Source organism: Procambarus clarkii, chromosome 44, assembly GCF_040958095.1.
Source record: "Procambarus clarkii isolate CNS0578487 chromosome 44, FALCON_Pclarkii_2.0, whole genome shotgun sequence".
Classification (NCBI taxonomy): domain Eukaryota; kingdom Metazoa; phylum Arthropoda; class Malacostraca; order Decapoda; family Cambaridae; genus Procambarus; species Procambarus clarkii.
In genome coordinates this window covers 12791249-12805414 of record NC_091193.1, presented here as the reverse complement: position 1 = coordinate 12805414, position 14166 = coordinate 12791249, and the positions used below count along the sequence as shown (strand labels likewise).

At 38.0% G+C, this 14166-nt stretch overlaps 1 protein-coding gene across 4 annotated transcripts; it reads right to left on the bottom strand.

The window, feature by feature from the left end:
• Positions 1-2183: 2183 nt before the first annotated feature.
• On the bottom strand, positions 2184-12372 carry LOC123745273 (dynein light chain 1, cytoplasmic). Of its 4 annotated transcripts, XM_045725628.2 has the most exons (5): positions 12216-12323; positions 8262-8308; positions 6960-7018; positions 5826-5937; positions 2184-3590 (listed from the first exon to the last, which is right to left on the bottom strand). In XM_045725628.2, exons 3-5 carry the CDS (start codon positions 6986-6988, stop codon positions 3429-3431), a joined length of 303 nt encoding a protein of 100 aa, XP_045581584.1. In that variant the 5' UTR covers positions 6989-7018; positions 8262-8308; positions 12216-12323; the 3' UTR covers positions 2184-3428. The 4 variants fall into 4 exon arrangements, with proteins under 4 accessions (XP_045581584.1, XP_045581583.1, XP_069156753.1 ...); XM_045725627.2 differs by lacking the exon at positions 8262-8308 and having other exon boundaries at positions 12216-12337; XM_069300652.1 differs by lacking the exon at positions 6960-7018 and having other exon boundaries at positions 12216-12320.
• Positions 12373-14166: the final 1794 nt, after the last annotated feature.

Genomic DNA, 14166 nt, shown 5'->3' with positions numbered 1-14166 from the left:
GCATCCCCCTCTTGTACTCATGACAAACTGACCATGAAATATGCACAACTTAGCAGTCCTTGACCTGATACTGTAGAGAATTCAGCATCATAGGCTGTATTTACAGTGGTGAAAGATTAGAACAACTTGTTAATGCAATGTCCTCATGTTACCGCCTAGTTTATTAGGCATGACTGCTATTTCTACTCTTACTGTAGAATAATGACTCCTGTCTAGTTTTCCATGTTGCTGTCAGTCATTAATTAGAAGCAGTGACTAGAAAAGTAACTAGTTTTATCTTAAACACTTATAGTCCAGCCTCTGCACATTTGGACTTTTTGAACGTTGTTTCCTGGGTGGCTGCTGGCAGGCCACTACTACAAAAAATGTTTAATCATCTAACACTTTCAAACTAATGTTGGGTTAAATTTGGTGTCAATGTTTGCTAGTAAATTATCTAGAAAAATAGATGCAAAAGTGTATTTATAATACACTAGTCCTTTCTGCACATTGCGGAACTCAGCAAGCTCGGCAGGTTCCCTTTACGATGCTTAAAATTACGTTATTTCAGCCGCTTTCTTGGGTTATTACTAAATTTGATATTAATTTGCTATGTTAGCAAATTAAAATACAAAATTTAATTCGTAATAGACTATGCATGACAAATGTATGAATTGCAATCTGATGACATTTTAAGATTAATTGGAACATTTACTCCGAATACTATTGGAATCGATGTTCAATCTTTAATTCTTACTCCTTTTGCCTAGTACAGTATTATTCTTTATATAAAAATGTTTTCATAGTAATCTACTTTCTGCAAGACATTTTAGTCATCTGTCACTACCATAGAGCAACAAAGAATGACCTGCCTCTAGAGTTAATCATAGTACAAGTCTTAGTGGTAGAGAGCTTTTAGCCATTATTGGTGGCTCAGGACGACAACATTAATCGCAAGTTGAATCCATCATTAGAAGAAAGGCGAGTCATCACCCCCAACAGCAGAGGGTAAGATTGTCAACAGAGCCAAGAAAATCCCAGAGGGGAGTTAAGACAATTGCCTACAAGAGAAGGAAGGAAAACAAAAACCATGATCAACACTGGACCTTAGAAAATAAATTTGGCGAGCCATTTAAGGTAGCTGGGTGGCACAATCTACACCTTTCCAAATGTAAATGCAAAGTTCACAGACTGGTACTGGCAAGTAGACTTGTTCATCAGATTTTGTTTCATTTATTCAACACTGTAGTGTAAACAAATAACTATGTACACATTATTGATAAAGTGGATAAGTATCGTATATAGACCTACAATATATGTATGCTTGCTTCATGTAAACTTTTTCCTGGCACAGGCTCGGACTTCTTTGCTCCAATTCTGTCTGATGAAACTTAACATGGCCACCCAGGCACAAGTTAAAATCTTTGTGATAAAGGCAAAATTGCCAAGATAATTACAAGCCCCTAGTACACGATTTAATTCACAGTAATTAGTAATTACAAAAGCAGGACATTATTAAAATTTGCATAACCACAACCTAAATAATGTGATCAAACATGTTAATACATGCAAAATTTGCGGTAGAATTTCTTGGCAATTATTCACTAGGTTTTCACCTTTCCTTAAAGTGGAGGGGAAGGGTAAAGAACGTAAAAAACTAAACTTTCATTAATTTCCACTTTTACATTTACAATTTCCTAGATTACCTACGGAACAACTAACAAATTACACACAAACAAGGAATCCAACCGATCAAGTTAACACCTCCATACAGCATTCTAATGTTTATAACTGAACTTCAATGTTCAACCTTTTCACTATACAGTACATATACATATTTTAAGTGTTGTGATGTACTGTACTTTGTGTTCAATGTGCTCAAATGCAGAAATATCATTTCAAGAAAAATTAAAGTTGCTGAAACATGCACACAATGAACATATAATCACTACTTCATGGAATAGACTTGAATCTTTTGGATCAAGAAATTGCCAACAGGATTACTCCCAACCACAGCTTGTTGCAATTATATTATAACTTGTTACAAAATGGCAATTCACAGCCAGACACTACACATGGCTAAGATGCTAATAAACTATCTGGGGCAACTAATTGCATATCAAATGGTACAAATCGGGCAAATTAGATTTTTGCAGCCAGAAGGAATCAAATGCCAAATATATCTAGGATAAAAAATATATCACTACACATAAATAGATTGTATTTACTTTGATGAACATCACAGAACACAGTTTTGACATGACGAAATAAACTTTTTCATGAACAAAAAATCCTTTGTTCTGCATTTTAATAGTGAAAATAAACTTTTCATATCAATAAAAACATTAAATGATTCTTCAAAACTAAACAATCTGAATATTACTGTTAATTCAGAGGCACAAAACTTGTTATTGAGCAGCTAAAATGTGAACTAGTGCAAAGCTGCTGTCCAAATTGATACATAATGCACCTTTTAACAAGGAAGGTAGGTGGGCTGAAACAAGATGCCATAAAGGATGAAATATACAACTTTATGTACACCATCCCTCAAATGCGACTCAATATCTTGGCATAACTGCCGGGTTTATGAATGGGGATGCTCGAGATTCACATTTCTTGAGAGATGGTTAAGAATTCTACCATTGGATATGAAAGCTGAAAAACCAACAGCAGTAATGATCAAGAGAATAATTAGTATGTCATTTTAAGATGAATGGAGATGGAGCTACTAGCTAAAGATTACAATCACAAGCAAATAGATTTTTAAGTACACAACTTGCTTCAGTATAGGCAGGATTATGCATCAACTTCCTACATTTTGCACCAAAATGGACTGACACCAGACAATTAATCAAGATGCATGACAATGGATTGGGGGAATGAATCCTACCTACTTAGGAGATAAGAGGTCAATTTATGAATATTGAGGATGAGAGTTGTGCACAGTAAATTACAAATATTAAATAAATATTTCACTCACACTGGTCAGCTGCCAATGCAGCCCATCAGGCGACTCTGTACACCATCTTTGATGTTATTTTTGTAGCAATTTAAAAGCTTTTAGCTTTTGTCAAGAGGTACACCGAAAATAACTGGAAATGTAAAAATTATGTGCCATGACCAGTTCAAAAAGCAAAGTGCTGCCAGGTATGGCGCTCTGAAAGCAAACGATAGTCTTCCTTTGAGACATTGCTAACATTTGCTTAGCATTGCAACAAAATGTGTGCTTTGGTGTAAAAGAGAACTTTGTTCTCCAGCTAGCAACCTAGCAGCACTGCACAAAATCAGCAACCCTAGGAAACGGTGGTCTATATCCCTTCATCCCCCTATGGGTTAGAGGAAAAGTATTAGATTAGGAAGGAAATGGGATATTCACCTGTTCCAGAAATGCACATCTAACAAGGTGAATATCCCTGGCTTTGATACGGGGGAGGAGAGGTCTGATCATCTTAACCACTCTTAAAGAGAAGAATGGCAACTTGTCCCAGGTAAAAATAAATGAAGTGTTTTGTCTCATGCGTTACATAGCTGCCAAAATTGCGACCAACAATGCAATGCCATGTGGGATTATATTTCTTGTCAAATTCCTTCTTGATATATGCAGCAATGTCCTGAAATACAAAAAAAAAAAAAAAAACCACATTACTCCAGGATACAAGATAACTACAAGTATAAAAATCTAACATTCATACTATTTTTAATAGATTATATTTTATTAAAACCACTTTAGAAACTGACAAGATGCTAAAATTGCTTAGGTAGACCAACAAGCCTAGACAAAATCAAATTTTGCCATAATACAACTTTAATCTGGGAACATTTACTCTAACTGCATCAGATTATTTCTATTTCATATCTAACCTTAGAACTTAGGGCATGTTAAAGTGTTAAAAACAATACTTAAATACAATACTATTTTCATCACTTAGCATCCTTTAAATCCATAAAATTAAAATTTTTGTTGGCTATTAGTAGCAGCGCCACCCAGGGGTTAAACCTTACTTAGATGGATGCCAAGTCACCTCTAAGCCACACAGTGACCAAATAAGCCCCTGAAATTCCCTTTGGATAGCACTTAATTGAAAACCTGAATAGTTTTATAAGAATCAGTTTCAATATTCATAGCCTGTATCTAAATACATAAGCCATGACATCCTGAACCAATAGCAATTAATTAACACTTCTCTCGAAAGTGCAAGAGGACCATCTCAATAAGCATCCATCACACAGAAAACTTCCGTTAGATGCTGTTTGAGCATTCACAGACCACAATAGGTGAAATTCCCACCAATCACAGTCACGTGACTAGTGAATTCACAGGCTCTGGTCACAGGCCCAGAACCACACCCAGACCCCTAACTAGCTAAGGTATTCTCATTAACAATTACTAATCCTATTTAAATGATATTCTATTCAGAATTCAATCCAGCCAGTGGTTGATAATATAAGCTAGGCTCTAGATAATGGTCCAGGACGGACAGAAATGATGTCTTTTCCACCTTGTGTGGTTTGGTCATCATATCTTGCAAAGGTGTTTAACACTCTGGCATACCCCGCGCGCCACCCCTCAACTGTGCGATTTGGGTCCCAGGGTGTCACGGGAGCGCGTAAATTCTGAAAAGTGTATACTCTCCAACTTTGTCACCTTAATTCTCGTCCTACGAGATTAAATTTGGTATCATTGTGTCCTCAATAGAATTCTCTACAGCACTAAATGCATATAAACTCCAAAAGCCCGGCTAATTACCTGCAGCAAACAAAGGGCGAACAAGTTACCCAGGAGCGCGCAAACGCGATAAAATGTTTTCACTATTTTCACTCTGGTCACCTCAATTTTCGTCCTAGGTCTTTCATTTTGGTCTCAATGGGTTCGCAATAGAATTCTCTAGAGGAACATTAGCATATAAAATAAAAAACCTGGTCACGCTCCAATCGCCGACGAGTTAAAGACGGGCCACGCGTTAGCCGGAGTGAGGGCTCAGACGCCTTCCAGCTACACTCCCAATTCCTGCCCTTTTCAAGCCTTTCTTTTGCAATTTTCTTCCTGGAAGGGCCTTGTTCATGATCACTATCCATCGTGGAGTAAGCGTAGATAGTTTCTAAAGCCGCAGTAAGACACAGCCACGGAAAATAGCCGAAATGTTCACACGTTTGAGATGCGAGGGGAGGCGACATCGGTCAAGACAGTGGACAAGACACCCCCAAAAAGAATTCAAGATCAGAGTATCACTCACAGCACATGGAACAGGAAGATAAAACTTGTCCTAATGTGATGCAAGGAATGTGGTGTTAAATGAAATTCACCATGAACAGGGTTAAGTTTCATCTTCATACAAGTTGATCAAACAAGCGATATGTAAATAATAAAATGCACAAACACTGGGAATGTGCACAATGTACAGTACACTAACAGCATGCCAGATGTACATTTAACCTATACATCACTATGCAAAATTTAAAAAAATTGGCATCCCATGATTTGCAAGGTACCGAATGTTAATTTCACACCATTTTATACAACTCAACCAGGCCACTACAGTCACAGTACACACAAATATTTTGGTATGCTAAATTCTTGCAGGTTTTTACTATAACAATTTAACTTCTTTGGCATACTGTATCAGGGGTAGCAAGAACACCAAGCATAAATACAAAATATACCCACATTATTTGGCATGTTTTCTTCCCTTAACTGTGTGACTGGGATTTCTATAACCAGCATAAGTACTTCACTCCTATTTAAAAACCACTAAATATCAAATTCATTATAAGCCCCTTTATATTTTACTTCTACTCTAGATAAATAAATTTATAATTCTTAATCAACTAAAATTATGAATGCACACCTTCTCAATGTTGAATTTTTCAATAGCCTGAGTGGCACAGTCAACGGCATCTTGCTGCATTTCCTCCGACATGTCGGCATTCTTTACCACGGCTTTGCGGTCCGACGACATCCTGTGAACGAAGAATTTACATAGAGCTTCTAAAATAATCTATAAGCTACCTTTCTTAAAGAGGGCAAGAAACCTGTGTTGTAGGATATTTGAATGCAAGCTTACACCAATGAAATGCTCTTAAATACATGACTATGTATTTTCTAGGACTTTTTAAAATACAATTTAATTAAAAGGCAGGCTCAGTGGGGCATCAAGTTATACTATGATGAGTTATATGAAAACTTACAGTATTACAGCATTTTATGAAGTCAAGGAGTCACTGTTGTACCATTCACAGTAGCTTTAATACTACTGCAATCTACTCAAACATGATCTAAGGGGGACTACAAACAGCACTGAAGCCATGGTCTAGATTAGACTATCTTGTGACAATACTTTGTGCAGACTTCCCCAAACTGTTAATATAAATCATTAAAAAGCAGTATGGGAGGACACTAGTTCTAAAAATAAAATAAAAGCAGTAAATCGGGTAAGGGTCATTTTGTTAAAAAGCTTACTACTGATCTCTATCAATAGTGAACCGATCTGTATTTTCAGTGGTAGCTCAAAAACAGGCAGTCAAAATAAATAAATAAAAAGATAGGCTTCAAGGAGGGAGGGGGTGGGGAACAGAGGGGAGACAAGAAGAGTGAAATGGGGGTGGAAAGACGGGGGGGGGGGGGAGACAAAACGGGTACACTACATGTATAAACAAATTGACATCCGTTCACAATTTCTGGGCAAGATTGCCATTAATTCTTACAGCATACTAAAATGCTGCCAGTACCATTCCAGTAAGGTTTAATCTTTGTGTTCTGTGCAAAACAAACATTACTAAAATGTCCAAACATGGCCCCCAACAATAAATTGTTAATCAAGCCAGACCCACAGTTAACTTAAACTTGGGTACACACTTGCCAAAATGGGACAAAGCTGCTGAAAAAAATATCCAGTTAGAACTTTTCAAATATACTACAGTTAATCAGACTAAGAGGAGACACGAGGGCTTGAGGTAACCGGTCCATGCGACACCTGCCCTACCTTGCTAGTAGCGACGGGCAGCAGAACATCTACATCTACCCTAATCGCTCTCTACAATGCTGCAAGTGAACCCAATGCAAGCAAGTTATTAAGATGTAAATGCTATGAAATTAAAATAATTCTGCACTGCTCATTAATATCACTACAGGCTTTACAGCTAACTGGCAAGTTTTTTTTTTTTTTAAACAAGTAGATACTATTTGTTCAAGGTGGATTGGCCTCTTAAACTAGCAGAATTTAGGAGTCTCAATAATAGATAAATTATAGAATGAGTTAGCTGCTAAAAAAATATATTTATAGTCCAACAAAATCCAATACTGTAGCACAATTACTGGCCTTTTATTTTTTATCCACTTCAGACATTTTCATTGGACACTGGACAAGGTAGCAGACCTAATGCCATTTTTTTTAATTTCAAGATTTAATAACAAGCAAATGTTTAATTTGCACAAAGACTTAAAACATTTTAAATCAATTACTCTGTATTGAGGCATTTTTAGAGTAAATCATTTGGGATCACTATGTAGCATTTGTGTACCATCTGGAGAGCACTACATTAGCACAGTGTGACATACAGGGTCAATGGCTTAAACAAAATTTAAAGTTCACCTCATTTTGCTTATGCAATGAAACTGCTTACCAAAAACCTATGGTTATCATTTATATAAAGTATATTTTTTATACTGAACCAATACTTAAGGTGTAGCTATTATTTTCTGAGTATTTAGTTAGCTTGTAATAAATTTGCAATGGATTGCATTAGCCTTTCTTTAATTAATGAGTTACTGTAATACAGTGACATCTTCAAGGAGCCAACACATCCATAGAACAAAGCAAAAATCATAAGAAAAGCATACTAAATTTAATAAACCTAGATTATTGAAATACTACTAATGTGAATAAATTAGTAAGTTAGTGCAATACCACTAAACCAAACAAACATTTGGTCATCTTACCCCACCCAAAATAGTAAAAGAACAAAATTGACCAATGTCTGAAATGTTAAGAATTGTAATACTGTACATACATGTACAAAATCACATTTAAGTTGCATAACTGGATATTTTGCACAATGTGGATATTTCACATGAAAAGTTTTAATAATTGCAGATTTTTTTTTTTTACTTCATACATCTACAGTACTGTATTGTGCAGTATATGGTTATCTTCGTGAAGTCTTGGGATGAATCTACATTTAGGAATTTGCCATTGACCCTTATTTAACACGTCAAATATATTTGAAAGTCTGGAAAATCTTGCATGCATCAAATTAAAAATAAAATATTTTAAAGTTATTTTTACCAGCATCATGCAGATGAAGCGGTGTAAATGAAGAATCATGGCGACCCCTGGCAGCACTCATTTGATTGGTGTGGAAGGATAATTTAATATTTCATATAAATATATGTATACTGTACATTATTTTGTGCAAAATCAAAGAATGGAGAAACTTGCTACAATACTGTAGTGTGAATGAACGTGAAGGAAAGAATGAACTGGACATGTACATGTGTACCCCCAGTACATGTGTAACTACAGTTAAAATTTTTAGACAAATCCTACATCCATTATCAAGGTTCTGTTAATGTAGGTTTCATCCCAAAAATTATTTGGTCTAATAACACAATTACACATACTGGGTCTTTCCTTAGCTTCACCAATAAAGCGAAAAATATTATAGGGCATTTTGTTTCACCAATTGTCAATTCCGCAATATATTTAACATTAGCAATTAAAAACCGACATTACCCGTACTATATTAAATTTTGAATTCATTGCAAGTCACTGCTGGCTTGCTTAAATATGCAGAGCTTATCAAAATATTACTTATGTATAACATCCTTAATTTACACAGCTTTACGACTGTGGTCATGTTTACTACCCGAGTAGTAAAGAGAAGACTGGGAGGGGGAGAGAAGACTGGGCTAACTTGCAGTCCCCACCCCGTCGCAAAGTGGTAATACTGGTCCAGTGTTTTGTTAGCGCTATGGCCTGGGTTCGTATCCTGGCCGGGGAGGATTTATTGGGTGCAAATCTTTAACTGTAACCTCTGTTCATCCAGCAGTGAATGGGTACCTGGTTTAATGATTTGGCGGGTTGTATTCCACGGAATATGAGGATTAAGGACTTGCCTGAAACACTATGCGTGCTAGTGGCTGTACAAGGTAAGAACTTGCATATATAAGTAAACAAACATAAGGCTCGTAACACTAGGTAAAACAAGTCCAAATTCAGCACAAATCTAGATAACCAAAGCCTCAAAATCCCCTTCGTAGAAAAGTGTTGCATTGCCCACAGCACTTTTCACAATTTAAGACTGCACATCTGCTATTTTAAGGCATGTGTATGGAGTGTACAGTGTACAAGCAGCCTAATGGGTCACCACCCTGAGGGTGGCTCAGACAGCACTGATGGCCAACAAATAATTTTGCACATTCAAGCAACACCTCAGGAAAAGGTGAAGCTGCCATCACAAACCAACAAGCAAGGCAAATAAAATTGCACCAGATGCAGGCGAGTGAGGCAGAATCTCAACCTCGGCAAGTTCTCCAGGAATAGAGTAGTGCAACAGAATTAAATCTAAAACCCAAGAAAGGACACTAACTGCTTAGAAGATAAACCGGGCGAAAATAGGGCACTAGTTGATGTTGCAAGGTAGATAAGCACAGATTGAACCCTTAAGTTACCCAAGTTGTCAACTTTTGTTCACTAACTGATACATGATGAATTCATAATTAATGGCATTCAAATTAAAATGAACACTACTTTGAGGGAAAACGTAAGAAGCTTCTCAAACTTTTGTTTTGCTAGTACAGTATTCTCAGGGCAGTTTTACCATTTTGAGGATTATCCCTCATATCTGTTCCTCTTGCCTCTTTTGGCATGCCAGATTCTGGTCCTAGTGTTTAATGGGTCTGTACAAGTTCAGAGGGCTAGTAGCCATTTGTAATAGCCAACAATGCATTGAGCAGCCAATTCTTTAATTTTGCCTCTGAAGGTTAGATTACTGGGCAGCATCAAGCAACTAATCAAGGCCAGCCCAGAAATCGGCAAATTCAACTTAACTATTGAAAGTAAATGCTTTAGATATTTATAACAAGGGTGGCATTGAATTTGATTACCACCCTTTCCCTCACTTGCTGCAGAAGATGTAGGTTGTGGATCATGACACCACACAACTTTTTAAATTTAACTGCAGGGAGTCCATTAAATACATGTCAAGACTTTTTATACTTCCGAGATCAGGTCTAATTTCAAATAGAACAAAGTTTTTAAAGTTATTAAGGCTTTGCTAAAGATACATGACCCCTGTTTATGTGACTCATGAATGTTGACTCAGGTTATCTTGAGATGATTTCAGGGTTTAGCATCCCCACGGCCCGGTCCTCGACCAGGACTTGTTACACATCCCCAGGAAGCAGCCCATAGCAGCTGTAACTCCCAGGTACCTATTCACTGATAGGTAACAGGGGCATTAGGGTGAAAAACTCTGCCCACTTGTTTCCGCCTCCACTGGGGATTGAACCCGTAACCTCAGGACTATGATAACGAAGCGCTGTCCACTCAGCTGTCAGGCCCCCAAATCCTGAAATATTCAAAATGGGTAAATGTTGCCAAGTTTCTGGAAAAATCAAATCGCACCCATGCAACAGTGCCAATTTTTTTTTGAGATATATACAAGAGTTACATTCTTGTACAGCCACTAGTACACGTAGCGTTTCGGGCAGGTCCCTGGAATACGATCCCCTGCCGCGAAGAATTTTTTCATCCAAGTACACATTTTACTGTTGCGTTAAACAGAGGCTACAGTTAAGGAATTGCGCCCAGTAACTCCTCCCCGGCCAGATACGAACCCATTACATAGCGCTCGCGGAACGCCAGGCGAGTGTCTTACCACTACACCACGGAGACTAATTGGCCATTGCTGGTTTGTCAAACCACTTTTACATATAATTAAGGTATGTTACATTTGGCAAGTATTGTGTGTAATACTGTACATGCATTTATATACACAACTATGCTTTTGAATAATATGCACAAATATATAAAACTTAAAATCCCATTTACATGTAATATTACTCCCCCCCCCCTAACTACAGGAGCATCTAAGTTAACACAAGAGGAAATTTTTTAATCTTTGATTAAATTCTTTAATCTTTTAATCTAATCAAACAATTGTGAAGTTTCAGTTTGTCATCTTTAAATTTCCAATTGTCTAGACATTCCTTGACAGCTCTTACACGAGCCAAGATGCCAGCTCAATTTACAACTCTGGAAAAATTGAAGCTAATGAAATATATTGCCTATTAAATGTGCTGGGTTAGACGTGATTTAAGAAGGCTAATATTATCCAATACTACTACCTTCACTAACAAATGCTAACATTATTGATTTACCAGCTTGCTGGCCAGTTTTTAAACTTGAAATTTGCCAGTAGGCCACATGTAAACATTTTATACAATCTAACCAAATCTTGAATATCTCCTCCCCACCCCCCAGGAGGGGGGGGGGGTTACCTCTTGGAATATATAACTTTTTTTTACACCCCCTTACTGTAGCTTTGCGGTCATGAATCTATCTAAAGCAAATATCTCCAGCAAACATGAACTGTAACTATAACTTAGCACGGTAGTGCAGTAATAGTGTCAGTCATAAGTGTGCCAATTGGTGGCGCTAACTACCATTTGACATTGACAAACTGAAGACAATCCAGTTTGACCAAATGCCGATGATTTCGCATACATGTCTAAAACGTATTTAGCCAACAAAGGACGTAGTTAAGTTCACCACTGGTGTACCTACGGGGCGTGTGTGGGGGAACCCGTGACACCTCCAAGTTACCTGTAGTTCCTGGCAGGAAGAACAACGCTCACAGGAATGTACTGCCGCTACTTGCCTAATCAATCACCAGGGAGTACAAACACGTGCAACACCAGACGTACCAAGACTTACAACTAATTATTAATACACAAATATACCAAAAAAAATATACAATAGGCAAACCAATAAGCAAGCATAAAGTGGCTTAACCAAAATAAAATTAAAAAAATATTATTTGGCAGTGCCCCTGGGCTCTACGCTACGCCTGTGAGATCCTTCCTTCCTTAAAGTGTATATATATATATATAAATGTGTGTGTGCAGACGACGCGCCAACCAACACACTCTAGCCCCCAACAGCGTCTACAGCCACACACACACCCGCCCCAGCTACACTCCCTACACCCTAGGGCTCAACCCCAAATGGAAAATTCACCTGGCGTGTGTGAGGAGGAGGCGGAGTGAGTGGGTCGGGCAGGAGGGAGGTGTGGAGTGTAGACCCGTGCGTGGTGTGGCTGGGTGGCTGACTGCCGCCGCCGGCCGCCCCGCCCTCCCATTGGTCGGCCGGCCGCGTCTTCTGGCCGCGTCTTCTGCCAGACCATCATGCCTCACCACGCCCGCCACCTTTAAAACACGTGTGACTCTCTTCTTTTCACGTCCTTCGAGATTTCACGACCAAATATCATATTCACTTTGAATATCTACCCTCTTACGGGCTACCCATGTCCGTGCCACCACTTGTGTGGCTTAATCTTTGTCAGTTAATCTTTACACTCACTTGCTACACTTCTCTCGTAAAATTGATGAGCGATAAAAAAATATGTATCTAGAATCTAATCAGTTATTAACAGTTATAAGATATCATTATTCATTCATTGGGGTTTACTTGTTGTTCTAGGCTAGCTTATATTTCACACTGAAAATTTTTAGTAGCTGTCATCAGCATAATTATTATCATCAATTATCAGTCAATTATTATAATTAATTATCCCAATTATAATTATCTTACGAAGATAATTACACAACACGTGCATAATTATTCCACATGTTCATTAGCATAATGATCATTCATGACCCGCTTATTACATGCATCCTCTCAATTATAATACGTTTCATTTTACACGCATTGGTCCCTAACGAAAAAAATTCCAACGTACTATGATACTACTATCACAAAGAAGGCACGCTTTCTATGATTAATAGGTAAGGTTTGGTGGGTTGTATGGGGTCGTACGTTGCTGGTCAGGTTAGCCCTTTGTATTTTGTATGTCTTGGACAAGCAAGAGAACGGCCGGCCTGCATGGAGACCTCATCTACAGAAGGATTTAAGAAGGATTTAAATCTGCATTGGAGAAGGTTTAACATAGAGCGACAAAATCATTCAGGACTTGAAATGAAAAATGAAAAAAAATGAAAATGAAAACTTGAAAAAATGAAAACTTGAAATGAAAAATGATTTTTTTTAGTGAAATGAAAAATGAAATGAAGAGGCCAAACTCGACTCTCATACCAGGAACGGGTAAGGAAAAACCCCCGTTTAGGCAGCGTCTGGGATGCTCTCGGACGCAGGTTCGAATCCTCATCACAGCCCTTGTGGATTTGTTCATCGGGTGAGGAAAAACCACAGAACTAACTAAACTGCAAACCAGAAATGGGAGAACTGATTTCGTCAAAACTGTTATAATACTGAACAAGTATAGTTGGATTTGTCCTCGACTCACAATTAGGAAACCCGGGATCGAATTCCAGGCTGGATAGAAATGGTTGGGCATGTTTCCTTTCACCTAATGCTCCTGTTCACCTATCAGTAAAATATAGGTACCGGGGGGTATATATAATTATAAGTAACTTCACAAGTCAACTTGGGAAGCTTCAACAGCTTCAAATTCAACGCGCCACAATGTGAGACAGAAAACAGGCTCGGACCATTTTCACCCGGAGGAACTCGTGGATCCGCCTACCTGCCGAAGCCGTAAGTAACAAGACATTGTTGCACTTCAAAATACAGCTTGAAAAAATCACCAGGAAAAATTAGGAGACCTTTGACAAACTGCCGGCTTCCTGTCCTCACCGAAGCCACTAAGATGGCGGCCATCAGGAAAATTCAGGTAAATTATGATGGCTCCTTCCACTTGCCATTTGCATTGATGGAGTTTTTTTGAGTATTTGAAGTTTATAACATATAGTATCTTGGTCGAGCATACCATACGTTGCTTCGATGCTTGTCGGGTACTTCTATATATACTTCTATATGTACTTCTAATATACTTCCTATATACTATATACACGCACAAACCACTGAAAGGATAGCTTTCGATACCCGGCCGAGGCGGAAACAAATGGACAAAGCTTTTTTCAACTAATTCCTTTATTCACCTAACAGTAAA